The 16,583-nt window shown below is 31.5% G+C and overlaps 2 protein-coding genes across 5 annotated transcripts; one reads left to right on the top strand and one right to left on the bottom strand.

Annotated features, from left to right (window-relative positions):
* Positions 1-496: 496 nt before the first annotated feature.
* Positions 497-15,368, bottom strand: glob1 (globin 1). 4 transcript variants are annotated; one of them, XM_085198174.1, is made up of 4 exons: positions 15,287-15,368; positions 5,278-5,432; positions 1,988-2,213; positions 497-1,610 (listed from the first exon to the last, which is right to left on the bottom strand). In XM_085198174.1, the coding sequence occupies exons 2-4, from the start codon at positions 5,430-5,432 to the stop codon at positions 1,473-1,475; spliced, it is 519 nt and encodes a 172-aa protein (XP_085054300.1). In that variant the 5' UTR covers positions 15,287-15,368; the 3' UTR covers positions 497-1,472. The 4 variants fall into 4 exon arrangements, with proteins under 4 accessions (XP_085054300.1, XP_085054297.1, XP_085054298.1 ...); XM_085198171.1 differs by lacking the exon at positions 15,287-15,368 and adding an exon at positions 8,802-8,953; XM_085198172.1 differs by lacking the exon at positions 15,287-15,368 and adding an exon at positions 5,849-5,996.
* Positions 11,713-14,606, top strand: nero (deoxyhypusine hydroxylase nero). Its single transcript, XM_085198170.1, has 4 exons — positions 11,713-12,097; positions 12,603-12,923; positions 13,251-13,440; positions 14,151-14,606. Exons 1-4 carry the CDS (start codon positions 11,818-11,820, stop codon positions 14,269-14,271), a joined length of 912 nt encoding a protein of 303 aa, XP_085054296.1. The 5' UTR covers positions 11,713-11,817; the 3' UTR covers positions 14,272-14,606.
* Positions 15,369-16,583: the final 1,215 nt, after the last annotated feature.

A 16,583-nucleotide genomic window follows, 5' to 3' on the forward strand; every position in this document is an offset into this window, starting at 1 on the left:
ATTTACAGTTGATACATATTAATTAGGTTTTTATATTAGTTTTGTTGGTTATTTTGGGTTAATTAGGATGTATCTACTATATAATCGTCGAGTCCAGTTGTGGCATTGTGGCACAAAATTGTGAGTTGGTACTGTAAACGTGACGATTGTGGGTTCGATACCCACTCGACGAAATAACACATTAATTAGTAGGAACGTTCCTATTATGACACTTCGTTCCTATACTTTCCGCTAATTTTGGATTCATTTCCTGTTGAGTGGCGGAACTCAATGCCGCGCTTTGCCTAGTTACCAGAGCGAAGAATAAGAAAGAGTGTTTTACACTAGGTTTACAGCTTCTCTTTGCCTACATTGCGATGTATGGGATACAGTGTAAAGTTAAAAAAAAGTTTTTGCAGTCTTTTCATATTGTAGAAATATAAATATAAAATAATTAAAAACAAGCTTAAAAAGCGATTAAAATATACAAAGTACCCAGTAACCAGTAAAACAATAATAATATTTAAAAATATATTTATTATACACAAGTAATTCTAAATTCCAATTATTAATAATAACATTAATATAGCCTTAAATAAATAAAAACATTATAAAATGTTAAAATATAAAACTACGATGATATAGTATACTACCCTATGAGTATAACTAGTAAGTAATCTTTGGATGTTTATTTATGTTTCTAGACTACAAGTAAATTTTATTTTTGTAATTATTATGAATATTCTTGTATAATATAATAAAATACATAAATTATGATAAAGATTTTTTTTATATTAAACTAAAACAAGAAAGCCTCAAAAGGTTTAAAAAATAGTATTATAGATTTCTGCCATGTTTTCGAGACATTGCCATTGAGAGGCGGAATTCAACGCCGCGCACATACAGAAAAATAATAGTCATTCATATGTGAATTTCATAATACACAAAAAGCCATTTAAAATTAATTCGTAATAATATAAATAATTAGTTAATAGTTCTTTTAATTTCACGTTGTATTCGGCGCATGACAAGGTAGGAAACAGGACTAAATTCTTGAGGAATTGCGTGTTGACGGAACTCGTTATCAGAGCGAGAAAATAAAAATATTTTATTTCCCCGAGTGGGAATCGAACCCATAACTCGCGTTTCCAGTCACACGCTTGCACAGCTGTTTAATATAAATGCAAATTAACACATACGTAATTATAGAGAACATGTCGACACATCATTATGAATGAATTGTTGATAGTCATAAGGTAAAATAGAGTTGCCTTTATATAAGATTTAAATATACGATACTAAATTTACTGCTGTGGTTCCGTATCAATAAAAGTACAATTGTGATTTAAACATATGGAAATAGTAGAGAATGGAAATATTAGTTATAAGTAGATCCATATAAAAGTGTTACTTTTAACATAATTCTTTGTTTGATTTTTTTAAGTTCCGATTATTTTTACTAATCTGGTGTTTTTTTTACTTAAATATATCTATTATCTATTTTCGCCTCCGCTTAGTGTTTCGAATATGTGCTTGTACCAAAATTCAACGACTCTTCCCCAAGCGGCCAGCGTCTTGTCGTCCAAATTTAAAACATCTTTGAACAATTGTACTATTACAATCGTTAACTCCTGTAAAAAAAAATAATTGTTATGTTTGCTTTTATGGGTACAACGTAAAAAAAAGATTAGGGGCCATTTGAACGATATCAACAATAAGTATAAGCATTAGTATGTACTCATATGTCTGGTGTAGTGGAGACCAGAGAGTATACATAAATAAACTCTACTGCATTAAACTAAAAAGAGAAAAAAGGCGCAATAGTTCATTTGGATTAACAGTCGGGACCTGTTTATCCTTTATCCAACTAAATCTTATAAAATATTAATTTTATTTTTTCTTTTTATATTTATAGTCGGTATTTTTATTTTTTTCTTATAATAGGCAAAATGTTTTTAAAAAAGGATAACATATGAATAGAAGCTACATTAAATTGAAAACTACTTACATTAAATTGTTTTTCCTGTATTTTCCGCCTACCATGAGATTCTCCTAGCTTGGCCATCATGGCAGCGACTACTTCTGGTTGGTGGAGATTCTTTACGGCTAAGTCAAGAGCCGACATAAGGTTAATAACATGGGCTTTGAATTGAAAATTTTCTGTGAATTTCTCCTCAGGCACATTTTTGATCATGCGGAAGAACTCTTTAGTTTCTGGATATGCTCGGAAATACCTGATGAATTATAAAATAAAGACTATAAATAATTAGAAATTTATAATTGTGTTTATTTATTGTATAAATGAAAGGATCTCATAACCTGAAATCAAAAATATCTATATATATAAAATCGAAAGGTCACTCACTCATCACGAAATCTCAGAAACTACATGTGCTATGAATCTCAAATTTTGCATAGGAGTTACTTATAGGACGTAGGTGCTCGCTAAGACGGGAATTTGAAATATTCGATTTCTAAGGGGTTGTTTTTGGGGTCGAAAGTTTGTATGAAACTTCGTTACTACAAATGCTAGGAGTCTCAAATTTTGCATAGACGTCACTAGGACGTAGTCATGGAGACAGAAATTAATAATAACATAGTTCACGCGGGTGCAACCGCGATCGGGCCGTTAGTATATCTATATATATAAAATCGAAAGGTCACTCACTCATCACGAAATCTCAGAAACTACAAGTGCTAGGAATCTCAAATTTTGCATAGGAGTTACTTATAGGGCGTAGGTGCTCGCTAAGACGGGAATTTGAAATATTCGATTTCTAAGGGGTTGTTTTTGGGGTCGAAAGTTTGTATGAAACTTCGTTACTACAAATGCTAGGAGTCTCAAATTTTGCATAGACGTCACTAGGACGTAGTCATGGAGACAGAAATTAATAATAACATAGTTCACGCGGGTGCAACCGCGATCGGGCCGCTAGTATATCTATATATATAAAATCGAAAGGTCACTCACTCATCACGAAATCTCAGAAACTACAAGTGCTAGGAATCTCAAATTTTGCATAGGAGTTACTTATAGGGCGTAGGTGCTCGCTAAGACGGGAATTTGCAATATTCGACTTCTAAGGGGTTGTTTTTGGGGTCGAAAGTTTGTGTGAAACTTCGATACTACAAATGCTAGGAGTCTCAAATTTTGCATAGACGTCACTAGGACGTAGTCATGGAGACAGAAATAATAATAACATAGTTCACGCGGGTGAAACCGCGAGCGGGCCGCTAGTGTCCTATAAATAGTAGGTGTTACCAAGGGCTAAATAAGTTAAATTGCATTTTTTAGCCCCCATTCGTAACTTTAATGTTTAATTTACTCTTATGACTCAAGAACCAAGCCTAGCTAGATCTTCGTTATAAAATCTGCCAGACTTTCTGCGCATATACCCAATACCAGTAAGTACTATCAGAGAATATGAAATTTGGATGGTGGTTATATAACTGCTTGTTATTAGGTAAACAAACTACATGAAATAATACCTAACTTTCGTTAAATATAGAGCAAATTTTTTAATAAAATCTAGGGATAGTTTGTTGTTAAAGTTACAACAAAAATACATTATCTGTGTAAATTTCAATTATCTACTATCACGATTCATGAGGTACTGCCCGGTGAGACTGATAGACATATAGATAGACAGCCGAGTCTTAATAACAGGGTCTCATTTTACTCATGTCATTGCTTACGGAACCCAAAAAAAACACGAAATAATGATGTTAAAAGGGCGCTAAAATGTCAGAACTCCAATAAAATACTATAGTTGATTGAAGTTAATTCATTTAACGTCGATCTCTACGTATTCCTTTGATCTCGGTGTAAACAATTAAATATACAGTCCATTGTTATATCACACCTGCTTGTAAATACGAACAGTTAAATTTTTATGTCTCGTAAATTGATTTAATAGTTGCAACTGTTTACCTGTATATGAAAAATTATCTCGAATAGTTCATGGCGCAGGGGCACGAGCGTGTGACTGTAAGCGCGTGTAAGTGGGTTCGATTCTCGTTCGAGGAATTAAATATTGAATGTTTTCATTTCTTTGTCAACGGTAACGTAACGGTAAGAACGGTAATGAGGTAAAGCGTGACGTTGATTTCCGCTAATCAACACGCGATATCTCCAGAATTTGGCGGAATGTAGGGAACAGAAGTGTCTTAATGGGAACGGTGTTACTTAGGTTTCCAGGTTCCCTCTGTCTACTCTTCAGTGCGCGTGATATAGCGTGATTTTTTTAGTATATTTATATAAGTACTTATTGTAAGTAAGTAAATAATGAAAGTTGATTTTAAACAAGTATGTTCAGTGAGAAAGTGATAATATTGACTGCGTTATATGGAATCCTGCCAAATATTTATACATATTTCTTTGTCGTGTAAAAATAAGTTAATACAAGCTAAATATTCGTGGTTCACTAGTAATTAATGTTTTACGTATATATATGAAGTTTTGCTAATTTTGAATAGAATTAAATCATTAATTTGAACTATAATAGTTATATTTATCTAACTTATTTTCTGCTTCACGCTGTATCCCGCATGTTACAGGGTATGCAGAGGGAGCCTAGTGTTAGACACTCAGCTCCCCACTTTCCCCTGAATTCTGGAAGCAATGCGTGTTGAATGGCGGAACTCAACTACGCGGCTAACTTTTGTATTTGCCTTTTAATATTTAAAATAATTGATTTTATAGAAAAAAAAACCTTCTCTATATTTTTACCCTGTTTTATTTCAAAATACGCTTAGTGAAGAAAAAAACGAGTCAAAAATAATTTAATACCATCAATTATAGGAAACTTTATATGATTATAAAAACCCCCATAAATTACGGGTAACTTTATATTCTGAACATAAAAACGACAAATACCGTTACTTGGCCTTTGATCGCGTCTTCATTTATTCATTATGTCCAATTTAGTACAAGTGTCATTCCCAGTAGACCAGCCAAATGGTACACAATGGCTGGAATATGGTTCTAATATTTTTTTATAATCTTTTTAAATTACTTAAGTTTAAATTTGTAAGTTATTTTTTATGAATTAACGTTATATATTATTATTATTTTTAAGCATATATTATTTTTTTCTTTCACGTTGTATACCCCGGGCAGGGTACGCAAAGGGAACCTAGTACCTAACTTAATATAACCTATGATACTATGATACTATGGAGATGTTAATAATTCATACAGACGATTAGGAATCGAACCTAGAACTAGAACTTAGAAAGGATATCTTTTTTATCTAAAGCACAAGCAAATATTTAAATAATTTCTTTTAAAATATTTACCTTTTTAACAATTCATTGCCAGTCCCAACGGAATCCGTAGCAGCAACCGCCCAAGTCTTCTGAACAACGTATATATCACGTTTTGAGAGTCCAGAAACAGGGTTGACTGCATCCGGATCTCCGCCCCATATGAGATGAGTCATCCAACCACCCATCTGAATAGAAAATGCCTTGTTAATTTCTAAATATTTATAATTTTATTCTAAAAGTACCATGAATTTAATTTATACTATGATTTTTTTCTTTAGCTTTACGCTGTATCCCGTATATTGCAGAGTAGACTGAGAGAACTAAGTGTTAAGATACTCCGTTCCTGATTTGGTACCAGAACGAAGAAATGAAAATATTAATTAATAATAATACTATGAAAATATTAACAAAATTGGCCGAAAATAACAAAAAATTTGCAGATTAAGTAATATATAAATAATTCATTACCCCGAGTAAGAACCGAATCCACAACCAACACGTTAACAGTTACACGCTTGTATATTTTAGTTTAAAACAAAATATTATTATATAATTTAAAATTACCAATATTCTATACATAAATAATGAAAACAAAACTCACTTTAAATATAACTTCAACACGTCGATATTAGAAGAAATAGCTTCATAGATTAAATTATACTGACTGAGCGATGCGGTGACATTTGACCTCATTATCAGTTTAGCATATTAAAATTGACGATAACATTAACTATATATAATCTATTAATTGCTGCTTATTATATAACTAATTAACTAATTAGATCTATAGACGTTTAGTTTTATTATTATTTTTTTTAGAGAGAAAAAAAAACCCTCGACTGGGGATCCCCCCATCATTGTCTTACAGTCACACCTTTGTGCCCTTGGGCTAAGATGGGCTCCAAAAATGTATTTTATACTATGTTTCTTTTTTCTTTAGCTTCACTGTGTATCCCGCATATTGCACAGGCATTTCTTGTTGATTGAAATTATTGATAAATAATAATTTGAGACCAGTCGTGGCGCAGGGACACCAAGTCTGACTGTAAATGGCTGGTTGACTGGTTGTGGGTTCGATCCCAACTCGAGGAAGTGAGATATTTATTTACATTTATATTTTATCATTTATTATATCGCTCTGGTGTCGAGGCAAAGCGTGAAGAGTTCCACCACTCATCACGCGATGTTTAGTTGATTTAGTTTCTTGCCGGCTCTTCTTAGCAGAACTGCCTTCCGAACCGGTGGTAGCTTTTTGCTTATATGTTCATTCGACGATTCAAAAGTGCTTATAACAGTCTATTTGAATAAAGAATATTTTAAATTTGAATTAATAATTTATCCCTCGAGTGGGAATCGAACCCACAATCATTACGTTTATACCTAATTAGGTTTAATTTGATGATAATTATAAGTAATCCACTAATTGTTGCTTATTATATAACTAATTAACATATTTAGCTAAATAATTAACTAAATACATAATATATATTTTTTAGACACAAGTCATATTGTTTTAGTTAAAAAATATATATGCTAGCATGATAATTTAAAGTGAAAAATTTAAAGGTGCTGTAAAAAGGACTTTCAATTTTTTAAGAATATTTTTTAGTAGAAAGAGTACTGTTTTTTTTTTAAAAAATCGCCCAATTCTCGAACTTCCCCACTTTTCGTGATATCGCGCGGTGAGTAGAAATCGAACCTACAATCATTTTGTTTACAGTCACGTCGTACACGTAAAATGCCTAGAGAGTTTGACAAAAAATGGGGACCGGAAGTGCCTTAATGAGAACGTAGTGCCTTAACTCTAGGTTCCCAAGTTCCTACCCTACCATGTACGGGATACATGAACCTAAAAAAACCCAGAAGTCATATATTATTAAGATAAGTTCATAACACAACAATAAACAAGTAATCGCTAACACCACTGACGTTGGTTTTCTTTGTAATTTACATAAGGAACTTTAAGATCATTTAAACACACGCATGAGGGATAAGCCTATACCTACAGCTTTATTCATTTCACCAGATAATTAGAAAAGAGCCTTAGAAGTTACAAATATAGATATATATGTAATATAAAATAATAGGATCTCCATTCGTATTGAAGAATTTCTCTCATTACAATAGAAAACAAAGGGTGAAAAACAATCTAATTAGTCTAATTACAATTTGTAGGCTTAACATTTTGCCGTCTCTTTGTTTTTTTTGTTTGGCTTTCCCTTGTATCCCATACATAGCAGGGTAGGCAGAGAGAACCAGGGAACGAGAGAACCCAATCTCCGCCGATTTCTTTAAGCATTGCGTGGTGAGAGACAGTATTATATCTTATTAAAATTAATGCGAAATAATCCTTCGAAACTTCAGTGGAAAAATAGATTTGAAAAATAGTTTTAATTATCAATAATAAAATTTACAAAAACTATATTGTATTATTAGTATTTCTGAAAAGATAATTTTTAATGAAAATATAATGACAAACTCGAGGTGATGAAATATTTATTTAAATTTATATTTCCATTTCTTCACTCTGGCATCTAGGCAAAGCGCAGCGTTGAGTACTGCCACTCAATATACAATGCCTCCAGAGTTCGGCGGAAAGTGGGGAACGGAGTGTCTTAACAATAGGTTCCCTCTGCCCACCCTGCTGTGTGCGGGATACAGCGTGAAGCTGATCGTTTTTTTTATTTTAATATAATTAATTCCTTTGTGGTGTCCCCTGGATAAGGATTTGCCTCATGTAACGGGTTTAAATTTAGATACTCTCCCACTTCGAGACGAAGTCCTCAAATATTATATCATAATATATTTTTAAAACTTATATGTCGTTGCGTGGCTTTCTAATACTTTCCCCCGAACATATGTATGTCTAAGTTAACATAAACTGATTCGAATTTAGTTAAGTTCGATTTATGTGGGATTATTAATAATTTAGAACTATACAATAAACACTTAAAAATTTACAGCAAAATATACGAAATATATATTATTCGTTTAATGTTTTTTTTAATTTATTGATAATTTTGAAAAAAAAAAACAAATATAGTTGCAATTTAAAAAAATATCAGTTATAAAATAATATAGAGATCCAAAGTAAAATTAACAAAATAATGAAAAAATTAATATGGTAGAAGACGTACAAGATATATATAGTTTTTTAATAAATTGGTATGTGTTATAATAAAATAATGTATTGCATATAATGTGTACAAAACACAACTTCACGCTGTAGCCTGCATACGGCAGGAGGCAAAGGGAACCTAGTAGTAACACTCTCCGTGCTCTACTTCCCGTCGAAATCTCAAGACCAATGTCTTGAGTATTGAGTAGTGGAACTCAAGGTACACTCAAGTAACTACCAGAGTGAAAAAAATAAAATAATAAGTAAATTAATATTCCCCGAGCGGTAATCAAACCCATACCCATCGCATTTACAATAACACGCTTTCCCTACTGGTTTATATTTTAATAAAAAATATGTTATATATATATATATTAATTATACAAATTATTAATATTAACTTAAGTTATGTAAAGTGAGACAGAAAAGACCTCACCTTGCCTCCAATATGAACGTTTGTATATATATTTGTAAACATACACAACGAAAACCGACACCGCCCTGCACTGTGGTATCAGCGTGCAATACCTGTGCTGATTGTCGCGATACTAACAAATAACTGTATATTAGTATTGATATGAGAATTCTCACATGATGCGCATTATTATAAGTACTTAAGAAAGCTACTCGACCGCTCTTGTAGATTAGTGCTTGTTGTGCGTAGATGCGGGTTCCAATCCATTATTATTATTACACGCTGTAGTATAGCAGGGTAACACCTCGTTCCCGTTAAGACGTTTCTGTTGTCTATGAGAAATTGGTTATTTAATCAAGAATTATTAGTTTGTAGTCAGTAAATGCAAATATTAGGCAAGTTGTTCTTGGTAAAATTAAAAAACGCTAAATTCTTTCTGAGAACGCAAATGGTAGAGCGTTTTTTTTAGTGAGGGTATCTAGTGCACTCGATATCCAATTTTCCGAAATGTAATGCCGCTTTGCCTTATTACCATAGCAATGAAATGAAAACATTGCAGATTGTTCAGATAGGAATTGAACCTACAACCGTCACTTAACGAATAAAAAAATGTAAATATATACATATTATCGTAAAACGTGGAAAAAAAAATTTTGGGCGGTTTCCAAAAGCGCGGGTTCAATCACACAAAAATATACTTTCCTTTATGTGTAAAAATAACAATAATCTTCATTTATATTGTAAAAGACAAAAAAATATGTTATTCTGAAACAGCTGATCACATGATGAAGTAATGTTTGAATTTAAATTTAATTCATATCAAACAAGACTATCTTAAGTAAACAATGATAATGTTCTACCATTTCGTTTCACGTAATAATTGTTTACCGAGTCATGTGATTGTACTAGAATAATATTAACTTGAATCGGCCCATATCTATCTTCTATCTTCTATATATATAAAAGGACTTGTCCTCACTGACTGAGGTAAGACGCACGCACAGCCGTAACCGCTGTGCGTAGAAACGTGAAATTTGGACAGATGTTTACTTTCGTAATCTGGACATCCACTAAGAAGGGATTTTGAAAAATTTTAACCCTAAAGGGGTGAAATAGGGGTTGAAACTTGGTATGGAAAAAACATTTTTTAAAAATGTAAATTCAGACTCTTAAAAATATTTAATTGAACATGTGTTTCACGATTTTTTAGAATTTACCCCCTAAGGGTGTCAATAAGGGGTTGAAAGTTTGTATGGAAAAATCTTTAAATCGCCATCGATTTTTATAAAATTTGAAATTCAGACTCTTAAAAATATTTCATTAAATACATGTTTCGTGGTTTATTTTAATTCATCCCCTAGAGGTGCAAATAAGGGGTTGAAAGTTCGTATGGCAAAATCTTGCCACCGAGTGGGGATAGAACCCACAACCGTCGCGCTACAGTCGTTATACCCTTGTACATGACAGCCCGAAGTATAAATGGAAATAATATTTTTCTACTATTTTTTTTATAAAAAACCCTTCTTCCCAATAGCAAAAATCAACTAATGACATTCTTTTAATTTAGCACAGAATATGTCATCATATACATATTTCTATATTATGTTAATTTATTCACACACTCGTAAATTGTTCTGTTGTCAATGTATTTATTAGCATAATATTATTAAAACAAGATTTAATTAACTTTAACGCTTTAGACTGAACTGTCGGCTACCTTATGTAATTGTGTTATATAAGGTATTTGGGACAGACGAGACGGTCTTCATGACAAAAGGCAAAATAAGAGGAAAGTTGCTGCGTTCTCCGGTATATTAGATCAGCTTCACGCTGTATCCTGCACACAGCAGGGTAGGCAGAGCGAACCTAGTGTTAAGACACTCCGTTCCCCATTTTCTGCTGAGTTTTGGAGGCATTGCGTGTTGATTGCATTGAGTGGCAGATTTCAACGCCGCGCTTTGCCTCGACACCAGAGCGAAGATATGGAAATATAAATTTAAATAAATATTTCATCCCCTCGAGTGGGGATCGAACCCACAACAAGTCGGTTTCACAGTCACACTTTATGCCTCTGCTCCACGAATGTAGTTATGTTATACTAACTACTGTTTATCGACAACAAAATCACAAATAGACAAACATTTTACGTTCAATATTTATAGTAAGATGAAATGTAAATATTATTACTAAACTTTGCAAGTCATTCATTAATTCTTGTATATATCATTTGTTTTTTTACTGTTTTTTGTTGCATACAGGAAAAGGCATAAACAAAACAAGAATGTCGTTTTTTTATATTTTCAATAACATTGATTAATGATGTATTGTTTATATTTACAGCTTGATTGTATACTTGATTAGACTGTTAGTAAGATGTTCGTATTAACGTACTTATCTTACATTACATATTACACAACAACACATAATAACATTACATTTACTTATAATATATTTATTATGTGTACAAAAACAATATTAATTTCATATTATTAAGCTATCATAACGCAGCAATTATTTTGATTCATTATTCTAGACTAAAGATATTTTTCTAAAGATATTTTTATAAAATGATATGAATGCATTTTTTTTATTTATCACGAATATTTGTTATATTGTTTATTAAATTTTAGATAATAACCACAAGATACATACAATATACGTATAATCGATTATTATACAATAAGGATTTTGCAAAACATAACTGGATAAAGTTCACTTCATTGGTATTTTATTAAAAAAAGACAAAATTTAACTACTATTTTTAAATTTTCAATTTAATGTTAAATATTATGTTATAGTTACGCTACACATTTAAAAACAAGTATATTTTCATATATATTTTGTTTTAGTAAATTTATTATCTATGGGTTGCTTATTATTTTATCTATATCTGCATAAATGTCATGTCCATCCTATGACTGTTGTTTGTCAATTGACACATGAGGAAATGACATTTCTTGTTAGAATTGTAAATAAGTGCACACACGTTGTTTTATAAAAGTTTTTATATTTTAATATTAGGTTATACTAATTAAAAATGACTAATATTAATGACAGCGCGATCGAAAATATTGGACGGGTGTTAAACGATCCAGAGAGACCTATGAAAGAGCGTTTTCGAGCACTATTTACTCTTCGCAACTTAGGCGGAGAAACCGCAATCAAGTGTATTAACAATTGTTTCAGAGATGAGTCAGTGCTTTTAAAACATGAACTCGCTTATTGTTTAGGCCAGATGCAGGATAAAAGAGCAATACCATTTTTAAGAGACGTTTTAGAAGACAAAAATCAAGATCCAATAGTTCGACATGAAGCCGGTAAGCATATTCCTATTTACTATCAGTAAAATGTATATCTCACGTACAAGATAATGTAGCTGAGCTTATAGATAAGCCAGAGATATTTTACACACTTAAATTTTTGAAGTAACTGATTATTGATTTAAGAATTAGCAGTAATAGTACAAAACTTTGGGAGCTTCTTGAATTTGTAATTATTTATATTAAATAATTTAATTAATATTCACTTATTGGGACTCAGTGGGGTAGACTGAGATCAATCTGCACTTCAACTAATATTAAATAGTTAATTAAATAGTAATATTATTTTCACTTCCCTACTCTGGAAGACAATGTGTAGCCTTGAGTTCTAACCAATCAATTAGTAAGTGGAGAATAGTTTTTTAACAATACGATCTTTCTGTCTTTATGTAATATTGTGTAGGAAAATAAAAAAAAAACCAATTTAATTAAAAATGGTCTGTAAAGTTAAAATAAAAAGACATTAAAGTAATAAAATAATTTAATTTTTATGTAATTACAGGTGAAGCTCTAGGAGCTATAGGTGATCCAGACCTCCAATCATTATTACAGAAATATCAAAATGACCCTGCAGTAGAAGTTGCGGAGACTTGCCAAATAGCACTACAAAGATTAAAATGGATTGAAGAAGAAAGTTCAAAGCAAAATTTATCACAAAGTCGCTATGCATCTATAGATCCTGCACCTCCCAGTGAAGAATTAAATGTGGGGAAACTAAAGGAAATAATGATGGATGAAAAGAATTTACTATTTGATAGATACAGGGCCATGTTTAGTTTAAGAAATTTGGGCACAACTGAAAGTATTAATGCTTTGGGAGAAGGTATGCATTTATAATTATTATAATATAACTTTCAATAAAGCTTTGGGTTTGGTTCTCATTTGAGTAAATGATATGAAATATTCATTTCTATGCTCTTGTGTAATAACCATTTTTTTTTGTTTTTAACCATTAGTTTGTGATAATGTTCAAATAATTGCAAAAGTTATATATAATTTGAAATTGAAGTGTAACATTGAATAATTTTTAAACAAGTTAAACAACAACATAGCAAACAATCATGTTAGATCTTTAAAAATTGTCTAATGTCTTACAAGAATATGTTTATATATTTATTATAGTGCTATTTATTTTACTTACATTTTACAGGGTTTAAAGCAAGCAGTGCACTGTTCAGACATGAAGTAGCTTTCATATTTGGTCAAATGCAAGATGAGCGTAGTGTACCTTTCCTTAAGAAAACTTTGGAAGATACTTCTGAACATGAAATGGTTCGACATGAAGCTGCGGAAGCTTTAGGTTCGATAGCTACTGATGAATGCACAGAAGTCCTTAAAAGGTATTTGTTATACATAGGTACATCATATAATTTTGTACTAATTAAATTTTTGATATAGTTTTGAATAAATATAATTATTTAAAAAAAAATAGAGCATGAGTCTGTTATGTGATTATGCTACTCATATCCACCAATACTTCATTTGTATGTTATAAGTTAAATAACATTTGTATGAAACATTTTTAAGAAACATAGAGAATGAATAAGTTTGTTATAAAATTCAATAACTAAAGAATTGCACAACAGAGTTCTTCATGCACTCACCACACAATGTCTCTTGACTAAAAGCAATGAAAAGAGAGAGGCAATGAAAATATTAAATATTTCGTTCCTCCAAGTTGGAATCGAACCACACACCACACATGCTTCTGCCGCTGTACTGTGACTTGTCTTTAAAGGTTGTCGGAATCATTTTCTCGAGGGAATGAATTAATATTTCTATTTCTTCGCTCTGGCAACAAGGCAAAGTCGGCGTTGAGTTCCGCCATGACACAGAAAATATCTCTATAAATTCAGCGGAAAGTTTGTGAGTTTCTTAACACCAGGTTCTCTCTGCCTACCTATGTGCGGTGTTGCCATGTTATGTTATGTGCGGGATACAGCATCAAGCTGATTTGATCTTTTTATTCCACTTAATTTTTTCTAAATTTAGTCTGCTAAATGAAACTACAAAATCTAAAAACATTGAACTTTTTTTTTATTTATTACAGGTACCTCAACGACCCACGCCCAGTTGTACGAGAGAGTTGTGAAGTAGCACTCGACATGTCTGAATACGAAAACAGTCCTGAATTCCAATATGCTAACACTCTATTAACTGTTCAGAGTTAACATTTTATTAATAATAATTATATCTATATGTACAGTAAGGTCAATAATTCGTGGCCGACCTGAAGTTAGCTGTGGATGGTTGCAAAGATTTGATTTTGAGAATTTTCTTACTATTGGTTGATTATTTCTTCCCGAGTGAAGAATGAGCAAAAGTTCAGAAAGTCTAACTTCAGGGTGGTCTCATGTTTCAAAGTTTCATAATATTATTAAAATGCTTTATATTTTTTTTTTAAAAAAGAAAAGTTTGGAGACTTTGTTTCGATTTTGAAAATTTATTATAATATAAATTGCAGTGAATATAATAAAAATTATGAATAAATTATAAATGCTTTTTGTTCCAGTGTTTGTATTCTATTAGTACAATATTTTTTTTCAATAAACATATATTATTTTTACTTACTTTTATATTTCCTGCCCCTTTATGAAATATTAAAAAATGTATTGTTTGTGATTTTTAGTTATCCTTATTTTATGTATTTCATGTTAAGTACTATTTATAATTTTACCATCTTCAAAACCTTGGTTAAATAGAAATATCTTAGAGTTGCATATGACATTAGAGGCATAACGTATAAGTATCTGAGATAACTAACTTTTACTACTACTAAAATTTTAGTACTTATCTATTTATTTTGTAATGGATAACGTTTTAAGAATATTTTTAAGGGAAAAATATCACTCTACTTACAATACTGTCTGTACCAAGGCAGCTAAAAGTCTTCACAGTCTATATATCTCCAAAGTGTTAGTAAGTTATTAAAAAATTTAAATACTTAATTATCACAAAACTCCTCGCCGCGCTTTGTCTGGACACCAGAGCGAAGAAACGGAAATATAAACGTAAATAAATATTTCACTTCCTCGAGTGGGATCGAACCCACAACCGTCACGTTACACTCACACCTTTGTGCCGCCCTGTTCTATAAACCATATCGATAACATTTTATAATATTTTATCGATATAATTTTTATAGTCTTACCACAATTCGATGTAATAAAATGTATGGGTACTTACAAAAAATATATTTTCATATTATAATGTTAGGTGAAAATATTTTGTGATGCACTTTTCTAGAATATATGTTCTTGTTTGCACTGTATACAGTGTTTTGTTTACTGTGGTGAGTTCTAATGAAACATATCATTTTCTATTTATTGACTATTTAAATATTTATATGTAAAACATCTTTGTTTATGTGTGTGTTCCTGTTTTTTTGGATTTTTTGTCAGCTTCCCGCTGTATCCTGCATTTAGGGGGGTGGGCAGAGGGAACCTATTTAAAACACTCAATATTCCACCTTTCGTCCAAACTTTCGTGATTTTTCATTGTATATTGAAAGGTAGAACTTAATGTCGCGTTTTATCTTGTTACCGGAGCGAAGAAATGAAAATAATTGATTTCGCCGCGTGGGAAGCGTACCCACATCCACCAAGGCGTGCGTTACGACGGCTTATTTTATTTTGTTTTAAGATTTTAATAAATAAGGATAGAGAATGAGAACTATTAAGTCTCACATGTAGTTCATAATATAATCATTATTACGAATTAATATAATATGATAAATCTTTTTTTCTTACTTCTATAATACCGTAAACAAAAAAGAATACTTTTCAGGAATTAAATATTTTAGATACCGAAGGTAATTTCTTCGGGCTAACCCAAGAAATAACAATAAGTGACGCTACTTTAGATTTGGTTGTGCAGTTGGAGAAAGAGGTGTACGCTCGTGCAGAAGGCGATCGAAAAGTTCGAAGATATTTCGATACTTACGACACCCCCTTTGTTGGACATGGCAGAAGAAATTATGATTCAAATTATGATTGAATAAATGATTTATATATAATTGGGTGGATTTTTCTTATATTTTTAATTTAGATTGAGTTATAAATAAGCATATTTATTGATATTGTCGTGGCGTAGGTGTACAACTGTAAATGGGACGGTTGTTGTTTCGATTCTTATTCGGGGTAAAATACAAATAAAATATTTATTTCATATTTTCATTTCTTCGGCGAAAAGTGGGTGAGGTTCCCTTCCCTTTAAGGAAAGTATCTTAGTGGGAGCGGAATGTCTTAATGGTACGTTACCAGGTTCCCGCTGCCTACCCTGCTGTATGCAAGATAGAGCATGAAATTAAGAAAAAAATAAAGAAATGAGTTATGTCATTTTCCTATCTTTTTACCCGACTGCATTATGAAATAAATATTTCATAACCTCTAGTAGCGATCGAACCCACAGCCAGTTCACGTCATACACTTGTGCCACTGGACTACAATTGGTAATCCATAAATTAGAATAAACCACAACTAAT

This window comes from Heliconius melpomene, chromosome 15 (assembly GCF_056956725.1).
Source record: "Heliconius melpomene rosina isolate 202511_hmr_F chromosome 15, ASM5695672v1, whole genome shotgun sequence".
NCBI lineage: Eukaryota > Metazoa > Arthropoda > Insecta > Lepidoptera > Nymphalidae > Heliconius > Heliconius melpomene.

Bases quoted from the DNA above. Each gene is read 5' to 3' on its own strand.
- glob1 (XM_085198171.1), bottom strand. From the start codon at position 8,843: ATGTTTACAAATATATATACAAACGTTCATATTGGAGGCAAG. The intron at 2,214-5,277 runs GTAAATATTTTA...ATAATTCATCAG, and splicing joins GGCAATGAATTGTTAAAAAG to GTATTTCCGAGCATATCCAG. The intron at 1,611-1,987 runs GTAAGTAGTTTT...TTTTTTTTACAG, and splicing joins TACAGGAAAAACAATTTAAT to GAGTTAACGATTGTAATAGT.
- nero (XM_085198170.1), top strand. From the start codon at position 11,818: ATGACTAATATTAATGACAGCGCGATCGAAAATATTGGACGGGTGTTA. The intron at 12,098-12,602 runs GTAAGCATATTC...ATGTAATTACAG, and splicing joins AATAGTTCGACATGAAGCCG to GTGAAGCTCTAGGAGCTATA. The intron at 13,441-14,150 runs GTATTTGTTATA...TATTTATTACAG, and splicing joins TGCACAGAAGTCCTTAAAAG to GTACCTCAACGACCCACGCC.